This window comes from Beta vulgaris, chromosome 4 (assembly GCF_026745355.1).
Source record: "Beta vulgaris subsp. vulgaris cultivar EL10 chromosome 4, EL10.2, whole genome shotgun sequence".
NCBI lineage: Eukaryota > Viridiplantae > Streptophyta > Magnoliopsida > Caryophyllales > Amaranthaceae > Beta > Beta vulgaris.
This window is the reverse complement of record NC_079205.1, coordinates 5,345,970-5,368,727: the sequence shown is the minus strand read 5'-3', so window position 1 is coordinate 5,368,727 and position 22,758 is coordinate 5,345,970. Positions and strand designations below refer to the sequence as shown.

At 34.4% G+C, this 22,758-nt stretch overlaps 2 protein-coding genes, 2 long non-coding RNA genes and 2 pseudogenes across 6 annotated transcripts; 3 read left to right on the top strand and 3 right to left on the bottom strand.

Moving 5' to 3' along the window:
- Positions 1 to 1,193: 1,193 nt before the first annotated feature.
- LOC104885195 (uncharacterized) lies at positions 1,194 to 4,341 on the bottom strand. 3 transcript variants are annotated; one of them, XR_007273171.2, is made up of 5 exons: positions 4,186 to 4,341; positions 2,606 to 2,701; positions 2,338 to 2,430; positions 2,039 to 2,112; positions 1,194 to 1,475 (listed from the first exon to the last, which is right to left on the bottom strand). It is a non-coding gene; the product is annotated as an uncharacterized LOC104885195 (long non-coding RNA). The 3 variants fall into 3 exon arrangements; XR_788843.4 differs by having other exon boundaries at positions 2,053 to 2,112; XR_007273170.2 differs by having other exon boundaries at positions 1,194 to 2,112.
- Positions 4,342 to 5,156: 815 nt separating this feature from the next.
- Positions 5,157 to 5,781, top strand: LOC130591038 (DNA-directed RNA polymerase subunit alpha-like; annotated as a pseudogene).
- Positions 5,703 to 7,301, top strand: LOC125496843 (photosystem II CP43 reaction center protein-like; annotated as a pseudogene).
- A 945-nt stretch (positions 7,302 to 8,246) lies between these two features.
- Positions 8,247 to 8,846, bottom strand: LOC125496844 (uncharacterized). Its single transcript, XM_057393924.1, has one exon. It carries the CDS (start codon positions 8,844 to 8,846, stop codon positions 8,247 to 8,249), a length of 600 nt encoding a protein of 199 aa, XP_057249907.1.
- A 703-nt stretch (positions 8,847 to 9,549) lies between these two features.
- On the bottom strand, positions 9,550 to 13,218 carry LOC130591033 (uncharacterized). Its single transcript, XR_008968916.1, has 2 exons — positions 12,665 to 13,218; positions 9,550 to 9,835 (listed from the first exon to the last, which is right to left on the bottom strand). It is a non-coding gene; the product is annotated as an uncharacterized LOC130591033 (long non-coding RNA).
- Positions 13,219 to 14,409: 1,191 nt separating this feature from the next.
- On the top strand, positions 14,410 to 18,956 carry LOC104885196 (uncharacterized protein At4g26485-like). Its single transcript, XM_048641882.1, has 3 exons — positions 14,410 to 14,701; positions 15,798 to 15,990; positions 18,683 to 18,956. Exons 1-3 carry the CDS (start codon positions 14,410 to 14,412, stop codon positions 18,954 to 18,956), a joined length of 759 nt encoding a protein of 252 aa, XP_048497839.1.
- The last annotated feature ends 3,802 nt before the right edge of the window (positions 18,957 to 22,758 follow it).

Here is a 22,758-nt window from a genome sequence, read left to right as displayed (position 1 = left end):
AGATAAAATATATATTTTAAAAAGATAAGATTTGAAAATCAGTTATTTTAAAATCATAAAATCTTTTCCTAACAAACATAAACTAACTTCCTAAAATATGGATCTTAGTCAAATTATCCCTAAAAACTCTAACAACTATATTGGGCACACAATTACTTAGGCGCACAATATTAGTCACTTAGAGTTCCTAAATTAGTTTTAAAGTCTTGTTCCCTAATTATTAAGTCTTGTTCCTAAGCCTTGTTCCTATAGTGCCAGGTCTGTTCCTTTCATGGGAACAGAACCAAGTTCCTTTGAGAATTCACCACGAACTTAATAAAGCTATTACTCAACCTTAACAAGAAGATTAATAAATACCCTAATGTATTCTAATCTTCATTCCATGCTTGATTCTTCATTTCTCGAACATCTTTACTTCGATCTTGATTAATTCTCCGCTTTAATCTTCAATCAAGTATTCTCTTAGCTCGAGCATGAATTACCTTGCAATAACATAAATAAAATATACTATGTCTTTTGTGGTTAGGTCATCTTCAAAACTCAAGGGTCAACATCCTCATTGAAAACATCCACTCTATCAACAATTTCTCCAATAGATGGGGAAGCCCTGGAGTTTGTGAATGTGTACTCCATCTTCTCATTACCTATTTCAAAGGTGATTTTTCCCTTTTTCATATAAATTATGGCTTCGGAACGTTTGCATCTTCTTCCATTTCCATAACAACAAAATCACATGGAACACAACAAGAATGTCAACCTTTAGCGTCCGCAAAAATCGGACGCTAAATATATTAGCGTCCGTCGGCGGACGCTAAACGGCGGATGCAAAACCCTTGGTCGCTAATTCTCCAAATAGCGTCCGATGAGCAGACGCTAAATATTTAGCGTCCGATATTTCGGATTTCGCGACCGCATACCTGGGAGTCGCTAGTTAGCGACCGCCAGAGGCAGACGCTAATTAGCGACTGCCTAGGCAGTCGCTAATTAGCGACTGTGATAAACAGTCGCTAATTAGCGACCACATAGGCGGTCGCTAATGGCTTTGGCAGTCGCTAATTAGCGACTGTTTCCACAGAAAGCTTTTTTTTTTTTTTTTTTTTTTTTTGAGGGGAGCTTTTTCTTTTACTTAATTGATATTAAATGTAATAAGAAATGAAATAATGCAAATACCATCTTTTATTAAGGCAAACAAATTAATCAATTCAATTATTATTGATAATAAATGTAGATACAAGTGAAAAAATAATTATAGAACTAAAATCTAGTATACTTATAACAAAATCTAATACAAATCTCATATAATTACATGTACACTAATTTAAACTCCACAACAAAAATCTGGAACAAAACTAAATATTTTGAGCCACAAAATCTAATACAAATCTCATAAACTTTTTGTCATCTTCTGTCAAGGCATCAACTTGTAGTATACACAGTACAGCCTCAGATGAATGAGCCATATGACACCAGCACGCCTGAACATAAAATTTGTACATCAATGAGAACAGATGCGCTCTCCGTACAAAATAGAGAGCAACAAGACAAAAACTACAAAACTAAGAGAAACTGAAATGTGACACATCATAGACTAAAGCAAACATTAGTGTCCCTCGTATAGCAATAATGTACTTTGCTATCTGCTGGAGAGTAGAGTAGCTATGAAATTAATCAATATGCAGCTATTCACTAGGTCTTCCTAGATGAGAAATGTTAAGACATTTCATCACCACAGACATATCAAAGAAAACTTCAGCTCTTACTTATCATGTGCTTCAAAAGAGATCGTTTCCATAAGCTCAAAGAACAGCCCAAAAGAGACATGAAAAGTAACTTCAAGATAGCATAAATGAGACAATGACACATCTGTTGACACTCAACAAGCAAAGATAACAGCTAATCAACATTTTCTTAGGAAAATTCATACAGCATAAACATCTAAAAGGTGATGTACTATTTAGCATACTATCCCCATGTTCTTCAAAAATATTAATAGAAACAAAGCTTGAGTTTGGCGATAAAAAAATATAAAATTAAATACATGTCACAGCGTACAGTGGCATTCTGCTGAGCAGGCAACCTTCCAGCCAAAACAAGCTTTGGTACGATGAGTGCCTGCGAAAGAATTCAGTGTCATAAACAAGAACTATCTACTTAAAAAGGGGGAGGCACCACCACCACCACCCCCCCTCCCCACCAAAAAAAGAAGAAAGAACAAACAGAAACCACTTTCAAAAGCACATGATGGAATTACAAGCTTAGTGTATCTTCACCATAGATAAATAGATATGAATATCACAAATAACAGCAAGACAACAAAATTTGAGGAATCGAAAGTACCTCTGTTAAAAGGGTGCACGAGGTTGCCAGAGTAAATGCTCCACGCCCAAGTGGAAGAGCAGTTGTCCTATGAGCAAGCTGCCATAGCTGAGCCTTTTACAGAGATATAAAATAAAATTAATCTTGTTTGACCAGACAGTAACCATATTTTCAATTTAGGTAACAAGGTAATGAGCAGAGCAGAAGCCATAAAATTAAACATCAGCAGATATGTATCAGACATTCAGCTTGCCAAGCCAATATTTTCAAAGTTGTAAAGGACTGTTACATGTCAGCCAATACAAAGCGGATCCTGATCTGATGTAGTGGGATTAACAGATGTTTGAATTGCTACAGGTCTTGCAGAACACAAGACACGTCTGACCTGGAAGATAAGAGAAAATTAATCCATATGGCAGAAGCAGCAAGATTAAGAAGATTAAACATGGTAGAATCACATCCCCCTATCCCATAACGTAGAGAAGGACAATGGTTTGAGTATGCTACTCCCTCCAATCACTATGATTAATAGAAACCTCACAACATTGCCTCTTGTGGAACCAATACAGTTAGCCAAAAACCCACAAAATCAAAAAGTTCTTTCCTTTAGCTCAGTTTTTATGTTACCAACTATTAAAGTTAAACATGATTAATGTAATTATGACTAACTTTAAGTTAACTATACAAGCTATATCAAATGACTTATAATCGTAAACCAAAATAGCTGAAAATTGGCATTTAAATGAGCCTTAAACCAACTTCATTTTGCACTTGGAACGAAATAGGGTTTCTTATCTCACATCCAAAAAGTAAAGACAAAAAGTAAACTCCAAAATGAAAACACAAGGGTAAAAGTTATGCAAGCAAATTATAGGCACATGCAGCAGTAGGAAGATGAAAGTTCCACCTAAAGCATAACTATTGTTAATATAGTGCCTAGATAACTGAAACAAGGCAATTCAAAGCAAAACCACTAAATTTAACACCCATATGTATCCAACAACATTATACTTAAACATTTCAAACAATTATCGATCAAACTCCATTATTGCGCCCATAAGATATTGCCTTTGTATAAAAGCAACTCCAATTCCGAAATCAAGATCTAGTCATATTGACAGCAGCTTAGAATTTTATTACTTAAAGTTTTAAATAGGAGAATGAAAATTTTCAAGTTTTTGAAATACAGAGTACTCCAATAACTTACTAGGGCTGCCAAATTTTATAAAATCATTTTTTTAAGTATATATTATTACAGAAGTTGTAAACTGAAACCTAAATATCACCATATACCTTCTATGATTCAATATGCAGAACTTTTAGCTTTTTATATGTTTCAATGGGATAGTCATGGTTACTTTTCTCCTCACTAAGCATCTAATGCGCTAGTCCACTGATGCTTATTCCTATAGTTTCTTGCTCCCTTCATATATGCATCATAGTCAAACCATGAGAGTGTATAGGAAACCAGCAAAAAACGAAAAATGATGCCCAAAAACCAGATCTGGAAAAACATTCATAAAACAAGAAACAACTCAAAATATCAGAAAAACCAAAAGATGAAAACCGAAAAACCAAAGACAAAAAAACCCAAATCGCGAAATTGAAAAATTGAATAACCAAATCGAAAATATAAACACACAAAATCAGAATCTCATAAAACCGAAAACTCAAAAAAATACAGAAAAATCGAAAAACAACAAAAATTAAAAAATATTAGGGAATTCAGATCTAGGAAAAACCGAAAAACCAAGAACAAGAAAATGCAAAACGAAATTAAAAAAACAAAGAAAATCGAGAAAATAAACTACATAATCAACAATCAAAACTAAAAAAACAAATTTATTAGTTAAATCTGAGTATAAATACCTGATTTCGTGAGATCTACAAGAGAGAGAGCACCAAAATGTGAGGTGAGAGTGAGGAAGAGAGAGAAACGTGAGATGAGAGTGAGGAATAGAGAAGCGTGGGTAAGGGTTGATAATTTGGTCGACTGGAGGTTTTTTTTTATTTTTTTATACCTCTTATTTAGCGTCCGTCCGACGGACGGTATTTTATCTAAACGGATGCTAATTAGCGTCAGTTTACAAGAACGGACGCTAAATTTCAGAAAGCGGACGCTAATTTGCATCTGTCTTTAGTCGGACGCTAATTTTGAATTTACCGTCCGCTTATATCGTCGGACGCTAAATTCTGACGCTAAAGAGGCGGATTCTTGTTGTGGAATGAAAAAATTTTCGACTCTAAGAGGAACATTATCTTCAAGGATGCCAAGGGGGAACTTAACTGTTCTATCTGCTAGTTGTAAGGAGTGACTCGTTGGGTTTATTGGAAGCATTTCCCATTAAGTGATTTATATGAATCATTAATCTTCCTTTCCTGGAGTTTCTACCTTATTCATATGATTCCATATTTTTTAAAAAAAAGAGAAAAATTCTTTAAGTGCAATAACTGCACCAAGTGCTATTTTTACCCAAGGATTTGCTACGTCAGGTCTGTTAACTGAAATGCATCAATCCGCAATATTAGTACATGCTTTCCAATCCCAGTGGTTAATGATGCATGTAAGTATGATGGTATTGAGTTATGCAGCTCTTTTATGCGGATCATTATTATCAGTAACACTTCTAATTATTACAGGATCATTCAAGTCAGGTTTTTTTTTTGTTATTAGGATAGGTGAATTTTTATAGATTCGATTCAATACCCAAAGAAACCGGACATGATAATTTTTCATCATCCGGCTCGAGCAAAAATCATGAGAACTCATTTCTTAAATCTTCCTTTCCGAAGTCGTAATTATCCATGGAAAGGAATTCCGCTCTTAAAAATAAATTCTCTCTCCACTTATGAAAGGTCAAGGTGATACAATAAGCATTGCGGTGCTAAGAGCGTTGCTTGGAGAAATAGAAGGAACATGTATCACACGTGCAAAATCTGAGAAAATACCACATGAATACTCGACCATATTAGGTATTCAAGAATCAGTACACGAAATTTTAATGAGATTGAAAGAAATAGTATTGAGAAGTAATCTATATGGAACTTGTGAGGCGTCTATTTTCGTTAGGGGCCCCGAGTGTGTAACTGCTCAAGATATCATCTTACCACCTTATGTAGAAATAGTTGACAATACACAGCATATAGCTAGCTTGACGGAACCAATTGATTTGTGTATTGGATTACAACTCGAGAGAAATCGCGGATATCATATAAAAGCGCCAAATAACTTTCCAAGACGGAAGTTATCCTATAGATGCTTTATTCATGCCTGTTCGAAACGTGAATCATAGTATTCATTCTTATGGAAATGGGAATGAAAAACAAGAGATACTTTTTCTCGAAATATGGACAAATGGCAGTTTAACTCCGAAAGAAGCACCTTACGAACCACCGGTTTCGCTTGGTGGGCCGGGAATGCTCGACTTATCAATTTATCCGGTAAACTACTTGGAGCTCATGTAGCCCATGCTGGATTAATCGTATTCTGGGCTGGAGCAATGAACCTATTTGAAGTGGCTCATTTCGTACCAGAGAAGCCGATGTATGAACAAGGATTAATTTTACTTCCCCACCTAGCTAGTTTAGGTTGGGGGGTAGGCCCCGGTGGGAAGTTATAGATACTTTTCCATACTTTGTATCTGGAGTACTTCACTTAATTTCATCGGCCGTATTGGGCTTTGGTGGTATTTATCATGCACTTCTGGGCCCTGAGACTCTTGAAGAATCTTTTCCATTCTTCGGTTATGTGTGGAAAGGTAGAAATAAAATGACCACAATTTTGGCATTCACTTAATCTTGTTAGGTATAGGCGCTTTTCTTCTAGTATTTAAGGCTCTTTATTTTGGGGGCATATATGATACCTGGGCTCCAGGAGGCGGAGATGTAAGAAAAATTACCAACGTTACCCTTAGTCCAAGTATTATATTTGGTTATTTACTAAAATCACCTTTTGGAGGAGAAGGGTGGATTGTTAGTGTGGATGATTTGGAAGATATAATCGGACGGCATGTATGGATAGGTTCCATTTGTATACTTGGTGGAATATGGCATATCTTAACTAAACCTTTTGCATGGGCTCGCCGCGCGCTTGTCTGGTCATCAGGAGAGGCTTATTTGTCTTATAGTTTGGCTGCTTTATCTGTCTTTGGTTTCATTGCTTGTTGCTTTGTCTGGTTCAATAATACTGCTTATCCTAGTGAGTTTTACGGGCTCACTGGACCAGAAGCTTCTCAAGCTCAATCATTTACTTTTTAGTTAGAGACCAACGTCTTGGGGCTAACGTGGGATCCGCTCAAGGACCTACCGGTTTAGGTAAGTACCTAATGCGTTCTCCGACTGGAGAAGTGATTTTTGGGGGAGAAACTATGCGTTTTTGGGATTTGCGCGCTCCCTGGTTAGAACCCCTAAGGGGTCCAAATGGTTTGGACTTGAGTCGGTTGAAAAAAGACATACAACCTTGGCAAGAACGACGTTCAGCAGAATATATGACTCATGCTCCTTTAGGTTCTTTAAATTCTGTGGGCGGGGTAGCTACCGAGATCAATGCAGTCAATTATGTCTCTCCTAGAAGTTGGTTAGCTACTTCTCATTTTGTTCTAGGATTCTTCCTATTCGTAGGTCATTTGTGGCATGCGGGAAGGGCTCGTGCAGCTGCAGCAGGATTTGAAAAAGGAATTGATCGTGATTTTGAACCTGTTCTTTCGATGACCCATAATAAAGGCATTTACTATCTGTTCTTGATTCAACACACTTCCACTGAAGTGTCCGAGTAGATACTCTTATTTTCTCTCGAACCATAGTAATATTTTACAAAATTGATCATATCTTTGAATCATTTATTTCTCTTGAAATCTCTTCAATTCTTATTTCTACACGCGTCTTTTTTTAGGAGGTCTGCAGCCATTATGTGGCATAGGGGTTACGTCTCGTACGAAACTTAATAGTATACCACTTCTACGAATAGCCCGTAATGTTGCATCCCTTCCGAGACCAGGACCTTTTATCATGAATTCTGCTCGTTGCATACCTTGCTCCACCACTGTACGAATAGCATTTTCCGCGGCGGTTTGAGCCGCAAATGGTGTCCTTCTTTTTGTACCCCTGAATCCACAAGTACCGACAGAAGCCCAAGAAACCACGCGACCTCTTACATTTGTAACAGTCACAATGGTATTATTGAAACTTGCTTGGACATGAATAACACCCTTTGGTATTTTACGTGCACTTTTACGCGAACTAATACGTCCATTTCTACGTGAACCAATTTTTGGTATAGGTTTTTGCCATATTTTATTATCTCATAAATATGAGTCAAAGATCTATGGATATATCCATTTCATGTCAAAACAAAGCCTTCCGTTTTTTTACATCAATTCAATCTTTTAGCACTTCTTTTCTTATAGAAAATTCCTTTTAGTTTTTCGTATAGTAGGATGATTATCCTTGTCGTTGTTTATGTTTTGGGTTCGAACAAATTACTATAATTCGTTCCCGTCTACGGATCAGTCGACATTTTTCACAAATTTTACGAACGGAAGCCCTTATTTTCATATTTGTTATTCCTTGTTTTAATTTTTAATTTATTTATTGGAAGAAAATAAGTTTCTTGATATTTTGAATCTCAAATTGTATTCATGGAGAAAGGAGTGTTGAAGTTGAAAAACTGCCTAATCGTTCGAATCCTTGTTGCGGAGTCTATAAATTATACGACCTCTGGTTGAATCATATTGAATAGAAATAGAATAATTCAAAAAAGTAAACAATTGAATTGGATTCCTTTGGATGGTACCAACAAAATGGATTGCTAACTCCTATTTCTTATTTAATTAATCGATCAACTTGCTATCGCGTGTGGATTTCAATTCACCCATATTGAGCTTCTTGCAGATTGACAAGGGCATGAGTCTGACACTTGCCCCAAGATCACATTAGGCATTCTTGATCTCAATATCACCAAGCTTAACAGGAATAGAATAACTGCCTGGATCTCCTAGCTTTTTTGGAAACTTGTTTAGCAAAATAGCGCTACACTCAACTGTTAGTGAAACAATGACATTCTCTTTAATATTTCTCTTGTTGGAAAGCATGCCTTTCAAAAACTTAGCATAAAAAGGCATATCTGAGATAACATCCAAGAAAGGGATGTTAATGTGCAACTTCTTCAAAATATCAAGGAACTTCTCATACTTCTTCTCTAGCTTTGCTTGTGCCAATCTTTGAGGGAATGGAATAGGTGGCTTGTATGGTGCAATAGGTATGACAACAAGTTCCTTTTTCTCAGTCTCCTTAGCTTCCTCTTCCAACACTTTTTCGCCTTGATCTTCTTCACTCGGCTTTTTGGACTCTTTTACACTCTTCCTTTGGTCATTCATCTTCCTATAGGGATCTTGCAATTCTCTACCACTTCTCAATGAGATAGCATGGATATACCCTTTTGGGTTTGGTTCGGTTTGCCCTGGAAGTTGGCCTGAAGGTTTTGAGAGATGATTGATTTGTTGAGCAAGTTGGGTCATCTGATTTTCCATCATTTTATTATGAGCATGAATTTGTTGAAGGGAGTTGCTGAAAAAGTCATTCTGCTTCGCTTGATATTCAATTTGCCTTGCTTGAGAAGAAGCTAAATTCTCTATGATGGTTTCAAGGTTGGATGTTGAGGATGAGGAGTTGAATGGTGGCCTTTGTTGGAAATCGGGTGGTTGGGAGAAGTTTAATTTGTGTGTGAAGGTTGAGGTTGGTTATTTTTGTAAGAGAAGTTTGGATGATTCTTCCAACCTGGGTTATATGTGTTTGAATATGGGTTATTTTATGGTCTTGTGTTTGTGTTTAGGAGGGCATTAACTTGCTCAGTTACCGCTCCCATGGTATTGTATTGACACTTATCAAATGAGTGACCTTGCACTTCACAAATCTCACAAACAGGTGCTATTGATCCAGTACTCAACCGATCAACTTTAGCTGCCAAAACTTGCACAGTGTTAGTTAAAGTAGCCGTAACAGCCCGGATTCTCCCGACCAGCTTACAGAGGATTAAGCACAGCGAAAGAGACTCTAGTCGAGACAACCCGAACTATTACCATCACATTCACCAAACTACATCGGAGAGTGTGGAACTCAATTCCCAACTCTATTCAAATTAATTAACTATTGCAACTACGCTCTGATTCTCAGACTCTATTCCCATAAATTTCTACAGAAAATTCGGCAGAATTTCCTTTGAAAATAGGACAACGCTAAAGCGAAAAATAATATGAACCTGTTACAATTTCAATTTATAAAATATTTCCAAATCCCAAAGCTGAACAACCTCAACGCTTTCGCGGAGCAACAACCAACAGAGAATCAGGAGCACTAGCTAACGATTCTTAAATAAAGAAATAGATTATTAAAAATAAATAAACGATTAACTATTACAAGTGGAGCGTCCTCACTTCAATAACAAATATAATACTGCACCATCTCGTATCCGCTTCAGCTTGCAAAAGAATAACTCACGCTTCAACCTGAAACATATAAGATACTGCCACCCACCAAGTGACAGGCCACAGAAATGACAAAACAACGTACACGCATCAGCAAAGCTGAGTACTAAACCCCTAAACAAGAGTAACACATGCTTTGGTGGCTTTTACTTGAAAACGACTCAGCAGTCAACATAATCACATTGTCATAACATGCATCACATCAACTCATGTTGACAACATACTTATACATCTTTATCTAATTGTTCCTTTTCTACTACATCGTCATTCACATAAAAGTAAACCCAACAACGTAACTCCAAACAATCTTGTAACTGATATATCTTATATAGAAACCGATTAGTTAACCTTTCAACATATCACAATCCCTTATAAGGAATATGGGTTTACCAACTTTGATATAAATAATACACTTTACTTCCTTTAATTGATTTCTTATAAGAAATCCAAACTTATGTTTTCATACTCTATCAATCATTCTCCTATACCGTCCTACACAAAGGCAATAAATAACACAACAACTTTCATCATAACGATTCCTTATCGGGAATCCAATAACGAGATACGATTCCTCATCGGGAATCCACACAACAAGATACGATTCCTTATCGGAAATCTAATGTTAGTATCACTTACCATGATATGCCTCCTTATCAGGAAACCAATATCGATATTCATATTCATATACTGAATAAACATTCACTACTTACCTATTATGATTCCTTATCGGGAATCCAATATCGAAACAACTTACCACGATACGATTCCTTATCGGGAATCCATTATCGATATAACTTTCATACTCTGAGATAACATTCCTTTTAACCAGGGGAAAAGAGAACGCGGCAGAGGAGACAAAGCTTACACTCCGACAGTAAGGGTCGTCACCCAACCATTCGTTTTACTTTTGGCCAATAACCGCGACTAGTCCGGAGTACATTTTTCCACTGATTTCATCACCTATCCACAGGTTTCACATTACCTGATATAACGCCCGATTATCGCCCCACAGAGCAATGGGCAGGTTTCTCTGTGGGGCCCCCAAGGTTCACAGTCCATGGGGCATTGTTCATGTCACCTCATCCGTCGACTCAGACGAGGCTACTTTCCCCTTTCAGCTTCCTTTCGATTATTGTTCATAATTTAATCGCCATTCTTAGAACTATTCCATAGTTATAGTAATCCTTGACAATCATTGAACAACAAGCAAGGCTTCTTCTTAGAGAGTTATAATCGCTTAAGTATTTCGAGGCCAATATAGTTATGCATTTCGATTCAACTCAATTACAATTACAAAACATACTTACCACACAAGTAAGCAATCATATTCTGTAAAATACCCCACCATAGTGACAATAGGTCTCTCAGCTAGAATTAACTAGCGAGAGTTACTAACCCGATTTCACACATCACATACTTTTGCATATAGATAGTTTATATTCTTTTTCACTTCACCGATATCTATGTAGACTCATCTCAATAATGAAAATAACCGTTATCAAACACCATCAACAATTACAATAAGTCTCTCTCTTAGAATTAACTAAGGAGAGTTAGCGTAGATTCCACAAGTCGAGATTCATGAAACAAAGGTTGATTAGACCTAATCAATTATGGTCCATGTTATCTCGTAAGTTCGATTCTAATACTATTATAAATACCAACCATTAATGGATCATATTCTTACTTAGTACAGCGAGTCAACCTCCCTTCTAATTAGAAGTCATTTAATTGTATAACTCAAAGTACTTTAAAGTAATCCACAAACTTGCACTTAAGTAATCTTACAAACTCAATTCTAATCAATCAACATCGCTTTATTATATTATTCTCTTTATAGTTATCCAACTAAAATATTTTATCAAACACATCTTCACTAATCTAATCCATAATTAAGTAATCTAACTTTCATACTCTTCATATTATTAGTCGTAATTAGTTAATCCTCTCTTCGCCTTCATGTGAGACTACTAATTAAGTTAAATCCACACTTAAAGTCTAATTCATATGATACTCAACTCATTGAACAACCTCAATCATATATTATGCTCTTTTAGATATTAACTCTTTAATCCATTAATACATCTTAGTAGGTACTCTCGTTTAATAACGAATATAATCTCAATCCTGTAATCAAAGTACTTAATTACAAATTATTAACTAAACAATTATGTTATAAGTCAATCCAATACATATCCATAACAATATTAACAACATCATCAAGTATACCCATGTATAACCAGAATTACGCTATCTTGATACTATCAATTAAATCTGAATTAAACAAATAGGTTCAATATCAAATTTCAACACATCAACCAAAAGGAATGTTCAAATCACTACTAGACTTATGAGCTATCAAACTACTCCAAACTAACTCTATGTTATTAGCACAATTCTGTATTCCTTTTTATATTCACCAACTGACTAACATTAATCATCCAGAACACAATCAACCTTACTCTATCATAGTTAACTTCATTAACTCAACAATAACAATAACTCTCATAAGAGAAAGCACCCTAATTTATCCCATCTCACGAAGTACAACTGATTTACAAGTATAAAGATACAGGCAGGTTGTATCAATAATAGAATCCAATAAAATCTGATTTTATACAAGCTTAGAGGAACATATAATCTAAACCAATATTTTGAAACTCCAAACATTAGCCCAAGAACAAAGTTCCAATCTTTAACATCAGCAAGCTTGCAATCAATTTCAGAATCCAAATCATGAACACAATTCATTACAAACAATATCGAATTTGAGCACATTTAAAACAGAAAATAGAAAAAATATCCATAACATATTCAACCCAATTTAAGTATCAAATAAAGATGGAAAACAAGTTTGAGTTTAGTACCTTATAACACTACCACAAACGGTGGCAGCAAAGTGAAGAGAGAAAAAAACAAAGAAGCACCGTGGCGGCGGCGAAGCGGTGGCACCGCCACCATACCCGCGCAACAACTAACAGCAAGAGGGGAGAGAGATGCAAGCAGGGGGAAGGGAAAAGCTGCGGCAGCGACAGCACATCACCGGCGAGCAAAGCGGCGCAACTCCGGTAGCTATATCTTGCGGGAGGAAAGAGAAATAGAGGGACAACAACACCGCGGTGGCTCGCGAGCAGCACCGCACGCACAGCAGCGAAGAGGGACGAGAAAGGAGAGAGTAACGCAGATTCTCCGACAAGCTCGGCAAATCGCCGGCGAGACGCGACGCAGGTGAGCGAGAGAGAAACAGAAAGTCTGACGGGGAGGAGAGAGAATGGGTTTGGGGGGTTTTCTTTGGGGTTTTTTCTCGAGCGTGGAAAATGATAAGAGGGAGAAAGAGTTGGGGTTTTGGTTTAGGCGAGAATGCCGACCAAAAGATCTGGGGGGGTTTTACTTCATTAACCGACAACATAATGGAAGGGAACCCGACTTTGGTTTCCTATTCGGGTAAATAGATATCAAGAAATTGCTCATTAAACACGATGTATAAAATAATATAATAATAACTCCATAAAATTAATATAACAAATATATATACATGATCGACAAATAAAATTCATACTCCATAACTTAGATAAAATAAGATTTTCGAAACATAATTAATTTAATAATTGTAATTAGCTTTTAAATAAACATTCTTAAAAACAGGGCTATTACAGTAGCAATAGCATCAACCTCATACTTACCTCCCTTTTTAGGGTTCCACGAGACACACTCCAGTCATTCGAGTAATTGTTGGCACCATATCATCCAACAATGTCTTCGCAGCTTCTCGGGATCAAACCCTATACTACGCATTTTCTAAATTTTTTATTGTACATAGAACACTGCTATTCAAATGGTATCATGCCTATATAATTAATTTTAATGAACATGCAAATTTATTTATTTTTAAGGATGCAAGGGATATGTTTAATAACATTAACTAATTACAACACATATTTGTATTTTTGTGAAAACATGGATCACTAAGAGATGTTTGATGAGATGGTGATTCTTTGAAAACCCTTACATAAGGTCAGGGGTTTATGAGCCTAGGCTTCAGCATATTTATTTTTTAAATAATGACCACTTGACTTTGTTGGTTAACAGACACGTGGCGAAATTCTAGTGGCATGAGGAGGGTGCGTGCCACGTGGTGCGTGCCGTTGTTACGCATGCCTTTTAATATATTTTTATAAATAGATAGATTTATATATAGATATAGATAAGTAAACATCATTTGACCTATGGAATATAAAAGGTTAGTTAGAGACAAACTTTACATGCAACTAATTAAATTCACATTTTCTGGTAATTCTCTTACTCTTATTTTCCCCATGAAAACGAGGGTGTAGTGCACCCTCCGATCCTCGAGCTCCTTTCAATTGTGTCTCTTCGGCAACTTAAACCCGAAAAATAAAATAAAAATCCTTTCGATTACCAAAAGCCACTTGAAACATTATCCATTCCCTTAATTTGGAGGGCAACCTAGTAGTTAGCCTTAAATGCGCATGCTAAGTACTCTTTTTCCATAAGAAGGCAACCAAGAACAACATATTAGAAACAGATAACATTTATCCTTAGTAGAAAGTAGAAACTAGGATGTTCTCTTAGCTTTGTTATAGTCTACAAAATGGGTCAAATATTGTCCAACTTAACGGAGACGAACAAGAAAGGAAAGGAATTAGTCATAGATGATGGTGATGAGCAAGTAATACCAGAAATTGTCTTGGAAAAAAATGTTACTACTCCGGTTGTTAATCGTTTGCCTAGTGTTCCAAAAGAAATAGTGAGGAAAATAGGACCGTATACAAGCGCTCAGAGAATACTACTCGTTGGTGAGGGTGACTTCTCTTTCTCTTCTTGTTTGGCTGTTGCTTTTGGTACTTCGCATAATATAATTGCCACTTCTCTCAACTCCGAAGGTACACTACTCTAACATTACCAATTTTTAAATGTCATTTTTTTTAATGTTTAGGAACATTTTGCTTAGCTTATTATATTATTATATATATTGATTATAATCACTAATCTTTCTTCTTATTGAGCTCTAATCTAACTGGTTCTTTTATGTTTTACCCACCTTCACTGTTTTTGTTTTAGCATTATTGGGTTAGCAGGGAAAAAAATGTATCCAAGGTTAGCCTTGGTTTGATAGGATGTAAAATATTTTCAATGTATACTGATTTTTCATGTAAAACATCTTATAATGCAAAATTCAATTATAAAGCTAATTTTTCTTTGTTTGATGTAATGTAAAAAAGGCTATGGAAAAAAAGAAATATGGAAAGGTAAGGTAGAGGATTGATAAGAGGAGAGTGAAAGGTTGCTAAGAAAGGAGGAAAATTTGTTTTTCCATTTATTATAATTTATAAAGGAATATGATTTCACCTGTAGAAGAGCTCCTCCCCTTGACGAAAACCTTGTTTTCATTCTTTACCAAACCAAACAACAAAAAATAAGAGGAAAACGAAAATACACATAGGGCTTACCTTGGATAAAGTTAATACGAAAAGTGTGTATTTTCTAGATAAAGTATTTATGGAAAACTTTTAACACCCTATTAAACAAAACCTAATAAAGGATTCCTCTTTGAAAAGAGAAATGGCACTTCTTTTTCGTTCCTTTGTTAAGTTTGACTTTATTTCTCTCCTCGACCTTACTAACATCATCTACCATTCATTTCATTTTCTTTCGTCTCCAATTTTCTTGTAAAGAAACAAAAAATTTAAAACTAAAAGTGTAAATATTTTTTCCCTTAGAATAATTTTTATTTATGAAAAATCAATTTACTTTAAAAGCGTATGTTTTCAGTTTGACTAAACAAAGCCTAATGCTACACTAGTATTTTCTATTATTTCGTGAATTCACATTAAGTTTTAAGCCATTAATTTATTTCTTAAACAATAAATTATCTATCATTTCTCTAAAATGTGCAAATATCTTAATTCCTACATAAGTACATGGACATTGACAAATTTTTGCATCTTTCTAATACTTTGTTATTGTTAATTTTAGCAGACTTTTTGATCAATAACTACGCAGAATTCTTGACCAACAAAGCAATGCTTGAGACTCGAGGCAGCATGGTCCTTCATGAAGTTGACGCCAGGATTATGGTGAAACATCCCATTATTGGCAGCATGGTATTCGATCGTATCATCTACAATTTTCCACATGCTGGTCAATTTGGTATGACTGACGCTGAACGGCGGTAAGCGTTATTTTCTCGTTTTAAACAGCTAGAATCCATAGTACAACAGTAGTGAGTATAATGACTAGAAGTGTAGTAACTGGTTTTGGAGTCTGAAATTGATATTGTCTCCCGTTACGCGGATAACCCAATAGAATATAATAATTGAAATCTAATTAACTTTGTCGAGCTTATGACTTTTATCTCTAGTGGATAGATTATTCATTAAGCGTTGACCGTTGGGAAAACAAGTAAAGTAATGGAGAATAGAGAGCTAAGGCTTTATTGTCCTTAGCTAATTTTTGCTGAATTTAAATTATCTTTGTCAGAACTCATTTTTGGTAAACTTAACTTGTTTTATGTGAATTTTACATTTCACTTTTTTTTTGAATTATTTTTTGTGAAACTTATTTTAATAAGTTGAGAACAAAGGCTAAGGCTATGTTTATTTCACCTGAAATTTTCTGATCTGAACTTATTTTTTCTGATCTGATCTGAACTTATTTTTTCTGATCTGATCTGAACTTATTTTTTCTGATCTGATCTGAACTTATTTTTTATGATTACAAGATCTTATCTTTTAGATTTTTCTCAATATATACGAAAAAATATAGTCATGTGGGGTCTTGTTTGATTCGTCTCAATGAGTACTTTATTAATATTCAATTATTATAATTTTTACTAATATGTAATGAAAGATATAATGATTTCTAAATATAAGCATGATCTGAATTGATCTGATCTGAACTTATTTTTTCTGATCTGATCTGATCTGATTAGATCTGAAATAAGCAAAAATAAGGTGAACTGAAAATAGCCTAAGTTAACTAGGAGCCTGTGTTCCTAAAACTGAGGTAAGTGTTGTCTAAAATGTGGGGGGCATTGTGCACTTACAAGATAACGGTAGTCGGTAGAGTCAAACATATTTGGATCATCTAGAGTTCTTAAATAATTTTACAAGGTAGAGTTTGAGCAATATCAACCATTTAAAAATCAATGTCGCATTTTATATATATATATATATATATATATATATATATATATATATATAATCTTTCTAAAAACTTCCTTTATTTATTCTCATCCAAATACACCCCTTATTTTTCCCTTCCCACTAATATGACTCCTTGATTTTAAAATGTAAAGTTCAAATACAAATTTGCCTTGTAGAGTTTTACTAAAACTCTAGATGATCCAGACTCAGATTTAGTGTCTGGTTGGTTGCTATGGGAATTATTTTCCCATAGGAATTTACAATTTATGCCAAGTTAATTCCCTTATGAAATTCCTAGAAATTAGTTTAAATTATTTGATAGTCATAAGGGAAGTTGTACTTCATATAAATTTGTGTAGGAATCGTAATTAACCAAGGGAAAGGTAGGTAAATCAATTTCTTCATTATTGCCTCTATTTTTCTCACTTCCTGTCAACCAAACAATTATTCAATCAGAAAATCATGAGGAATTTTATTTCTCGACATAATCTCTATTATATAAGGGAAGGGGGGAGCAACGGTGTCCTCTTTTGAAACGCCTATTTTGCCCCCCTTCCCTTTCTAAATTACAAAAGGAATGTCAAATCACGTTATAAAAATCATGCAAATCACTCAAATAATCAGGAAACTTTATTAAAACTTAAAATTAACATACAAACTAAAACTAGCTAATAACCTAGAACGTCAATACATATAAAAACATTTACAAAAATTTACTTACAAATCACTATTCTCAAGAACCGTTCACAATTAATGGTGGGTCATGATAAAAAATAGAGGTGTATCTGCAGTGAAATTAGAATTTAGAAGTTAGACAAGGAAAAAAATTATTTACTTTTTTATAGTGTTTCCTATATATAATGAAACTTTCACATATATTTGGACCTATTTTTTTCTATTATATGATAGCGATTAATTATCAAGGTAAAAAAATTTATGTAAAATATCATTCAAGAATTAAAGTACAACATATCTCTATTATATAAGGGAAGGGGGAAGCTATGGTGTCCCCGAATGAAGAGACTATGTTACCCCTTCCCATTCTAAATTACAAATTCACTTACAAATCAAAGGGGTTTCAAACAAAAATATCAAAAATATAATTATAACAATCACTCACAAGTCAACTAAAATCATAAAATTGCATAATTACGTTATGCAAATCACTAAAATGAGGAAACTTTACAAAAACTTAAAAATTCACTTACAAACTACGACCTATGAAAAAATTGACTTGAAATCAAAGTGTCTACTTTCTTTACAATTTATGAAGTACTGTACTTAATTCAATAATCAACTAAAAAATTATAATATTAGAAATCATATATAAATTCAATAAAATTTCTATTTTGTTCATAGAATTTAACTTTAAAGTAAAAAAAAAAAAAAGAATGGTGAGAAACTTAAGTGACAGAAACTAAACCAATCAAATTTTGCAACTAAAAACAATTATACTTCGTATATCTAATGTTCGAATTTTGACTCTTATGTCGAAGAAAATCGAGTTTATGTTTCGAAAAAAAATTCAAGCACGCATCGCGTGCAAAAAATTCTAGTTTCATATATGCCAAACAACCACTTAAACTATCTACTAGCCATTAACTCCTAAATATTAGGACTAATCAACTCTAATTTTGGAGCACTTTTTTTGAACAATGGGTCGGCAGTTTTCCCGTTGAAGTCTGATGGACATCATGACATCATTTTTAATTTTGGCAGTTTACATAAAAAGCTAGTGAGGGATTTCTTGAGGAACGCAAAGAAGATGATCGGAGAAGATGGTGAGATACACATCACCTCGAAATCGAATGGATTTTTTCTTGAGTGGAATATACCAAAGATTGGAAATGATCAAGGATTAAATTTACTCCAAGAAGTAAACTTTGTACGTAGCGACTATCCTGGCTATAATACCAAGTATGGGTTTGGAGGAGACAAGAACTTCGATTGTAATCCCAGCAAAACCTATAAGTTTGGTCTTTCACTTCAATGAAAATATTGATATCTCAGAATAAAACAAAAAAGACTAATGTAACAACTTATTTGGCATGGAGGGAGTGAAGTTTTTGCTTCTTGTTTTTTCAAAATCAATTATCTATGTCCTTCGATTTGGTTTCTGGACTTTTTCTGAAGTATATGTATGATGACTTAATCAAAATAAATAGATCTAGCTAATTGTCCTTCGTTCATGGCCTTTGCTTTTCTCAATTTTAAATCTAGTTATACACATACAACATGCACACGATACGTGTGAAATTATTGTTGGAATTTAATTAGTTGCGTAATTACATTTAGTATTAGCTTTTAGAAAAATTATTTACAAAGTTTAGTTAAGGGAAAACATATTCATAATATAACAATATAATTACAAAGATAGCAAATGAAATCTCTTAGCTTGCATTGTTTATCAACTACGTACACTAGGGGAAAAAAAAGAAGGGCTGCGCTGGAAGGGCTGCGCTTTCTTCATTACGCAGCCCTTCTAGACAGTAGGGCTGCGCTTTTAAATAAAACGCAGCCCTTCTTTATAGTAGGGCTGCGTTTTTATAAAAAAGCGCAGCCCTTCACAAGGAAGGGTTGCGCTTGTCTAAAAAACGCAGCCCTACTGTAAAGAGAAGGGCTGCGTTTTTTAGACAAGCACAGCCCTTCCTTATGAAGGGCTGCGCTTTTCCAAAAAAAACGCAGCCCTACTTGGGCTTTTTTAAAAAAAAAATTAATTTAAAAGAAATTGGAAGGTTATAGGTCAGTCATCTCCTCTCTCCTCATTCTTCATTTCACGCTTCATACGCCTCTTCATTCCTCATTTCACGCCTCTTCATTCCTCTCTCTCCTTTCTCCTCTCTCTCTCCTCTGATCTCTCTCCTCTCATTTTCTTCCGTCGTCACTGTTTTCAGGCACCACCAACAACACAACCCCCACATGCAGCGAATTGTCGTCTGAAATTGAGGATTTGTCGATGGATTTAATGGCGAAGATTTCGGATTTAACGGCGAGTTTTTTTTGTTTGAGTTTTGTTCTTTTTTTAGTCTCTTGAGATTTAACGGCGAAGATTTGTCTCTTGAGTTTTTTTTTCAGATCTAGATTTGAGTTTTGTTTAATTTTTATTTTCGTTTTTGTTCTTTTTTTTTTCATTTTCTGTTATTCTGAATTTGTGTGTGTGTAATGTTTTAGTTTAATTCTCATTTTTGTTTGAATATTATGTATTATAATTTAATTTATAATTTTTCTTAGATCTGGTGTTCATATCATCCAACATACCCGAGTCAAGCTTCTCGTCAACTCGCTTCACCAGGTACGCGTTTAGCACGGGCGGCGACACGTCGATTCAATGTGGGTAAGCGGGTTCGGGTTTGCTTGCCCACCAGGTACCCTCTGTTTTCATTTACGGACGATCTTTCTCTTTTTTTTTTCGCCAATTTTGTACAGTTTGCGGAGTTTTGAATTGTAATTTATCGAGTTTTCATGTAATTTGATGCAACTTTGAGATTCATATAAATGGTTAATACTTATGTGATGACCAAGTGATATATTATCTCTATCTAAAGGCACATTATCATTAGGATTAACACAATTATCATCCAAGGCTACTTCATCATTCACAACCACATTCTTATTACTTTGAGTACCAACATGTGATTCTTTAACAACAAACTTATCAAGAGCTCCTCTTTGTGATTGAGTGAGCTCTTCAATTCTCTTTTTCTTTTTACGTTTTTCATAGCCACAATCATACTTCCTAATTTTGGGAGGCATGATAGAAATAATTAAATAAAAAGATATGCAATGTATAATAGAAGCAACGAAAATATACTGATATAAAAACAACAAGAAAGACAGAAACAACGTGTATTCCAATCTTTTCAATTTCTTTTTTGCAATCTCATTCTTTGGAAAAAGAAAAACATTTGGTAGGAGGTTGTACACTTGTACTGCATCTTCGCAAGAAAAACCAAGCAAACTAATTTCAGATTATATTGCAATTATTAAAGTCTTACAAATGAAATAGCCTTCTGTTCTAGAGAATAAAATAAAATCTGCTCGCTCTTTAAATCTAATAGAAGTCTAATTTACCTGCTCATTCAAAAATTAGCTTTCGACAAATTCTTGTAACTGAACATTGTTGTGTTTCTCGGCCACCTATTAGTCAATACAATAAACAATTAGTCACAAACTCACAATATGAGGATGACATCGCAAGTTATAGTTGGCTCTGTTTCAATAGATATTTTAAGCACTTTTGACTCTAAGTCTCTAACTAAGCTCTTCTTTTTTTATATATGATTAATTAGTCTACGTTGACTTTAAAGGTCATTCTATTAGTTCATTAATCTGTTTTGTGATTATATTGCTTTAAACAACAATGATGAACTTGAGAACTTCTACTTTTAATGATAAAAACAACAATAATCAATTAATTAGTAGAGACAGTGGTATAATGTGACAGCATTACTGTAAATTGTCAAATTGATAATACTAATTACTAAGTAAATATAATTATTGTGGTTGAAATTATTCTCCCTCTATAATTTGATCGTATATCGTATATATGTGGTGCTTTAATTGAATAATTGGCGAAATGCTTAGATATTTAGTCTACACAATTAGTTGCCTTTGTTCATTCTCTAATCTATATAAGATAAGAACAGTTGCAAAAATTACAAAAAAATTACAGAAAACTCGAATACCCAGAATTGCAAACAAAGCAAACATGAAATCGAAAATCGCAAATAGGTACTGTCATTCCATCAAATAGGCAGAATTGCAAAAAATTAAAATTATAAGAAGTAAATTATAAAGTGTCAGAATTGCTATAAATCTCTACTAAAAAAATCAAAAAATGGCATAAAAAAAGTGAATTTACCTTAAAACCGAAGACTTTGATACAGATTCCTGATGTTTCACCTTTGGACTCCCACAATCAAGTTCCCAACTTTGTTCTTCGACTTCCACAATAAATTAGCCCACAAATTTTGTAAATCAAAGTTCGATTTTTTTTTTTTTTTTTGGAGAATTGGAGGATAAAAGAAATTGAATTCTTGGATATGAGTAGAGTGGATTTGAATATGAATTGCAATTCGCAAATAAATAGCACAAAAGAATTCTTCCCGTTAAAAATTCCATTTTTGGTAGTGTTCTTGAGGGAAAGAGTAATGAAATTCAGATTTTTTTAGCTAAAATTATGGAAATGAGATAATTTTTTGAGGGAAGTTGAATGATTTCACGAGATTTGGAGATTTTGATTTATGAAGATTGAAGAGGAGAGAGAAATGTGGAGAAGAAGATGGGGAGATTCTTGAAACTTGCGGGTAATAGTGTGATGCAGCAGTTATACTTTCTTTTCTTTTTTTTTTCCCCTTCCATCTGTCAACTGAAATTGGGCCCCAAAATTTGTGAGGCCCTGTTCCACAGAACCGGTTGTACCGGTATTGGGCCGGGCCTGAGTTTGAACTTTGCAGAGTTGTAATTTATCCAGGTTTCATGTGATTCAATGCAACTTTTCTTTTTTTTTTTGGTGGAATGGAATAATGTTATCAACTTCCAGAATCATCTCAATTCTCATTACTAATTAGATGTGAATCTCTATTTCTATAAGTTTGAGATGGAAGATGAAATATGTTGGATATCATATTCTTCGCAATATATATAATTTTATCAGTTTGGAATTGATTTTGTGTCAAATTTGACATAAAAAAATGCCAAAAAAAAAATTTTTTTTTTTTTTTTTTTGGGTCAAAAGAGCTGCGCTTTTAACAAAAAAACGCAGCCCTTCATGCTTAAAAGGGCTGCGCTTTTTA

Excerpts from the sequence above, each read along its gene's own strand:
- LOC104885196 (XM_048641882.1), top strand. The coding sequence starts at position 14,410 with ATGGGTCAAATATTGTCCAACTTAACGGAGACGAACAAGAAAGGAAAG. Across the intron at positions 14,702-15,797 it reads CACTTCTCTCAACTCCGAAG|ACTTTTTGATCAATAACTAC; the intron begins GTACACTACTCT and ends TAATTTTAGCAG. Across the intron at positions 15,991-18,682 it reads ATGACTGACGCTGAACGGCG|TTTACATAAAAAGCTAGTGA; the intron begins GTAAGCGTTATT and ends TAATTTTGGCAG.
- LOC125496844 (XM_057393924.1), bottom strand. The coding sequence starts at position 8,846 with ATGATGGAAAATCAGATGACCCAACTTGCTCAACAAATCAATCATCTC.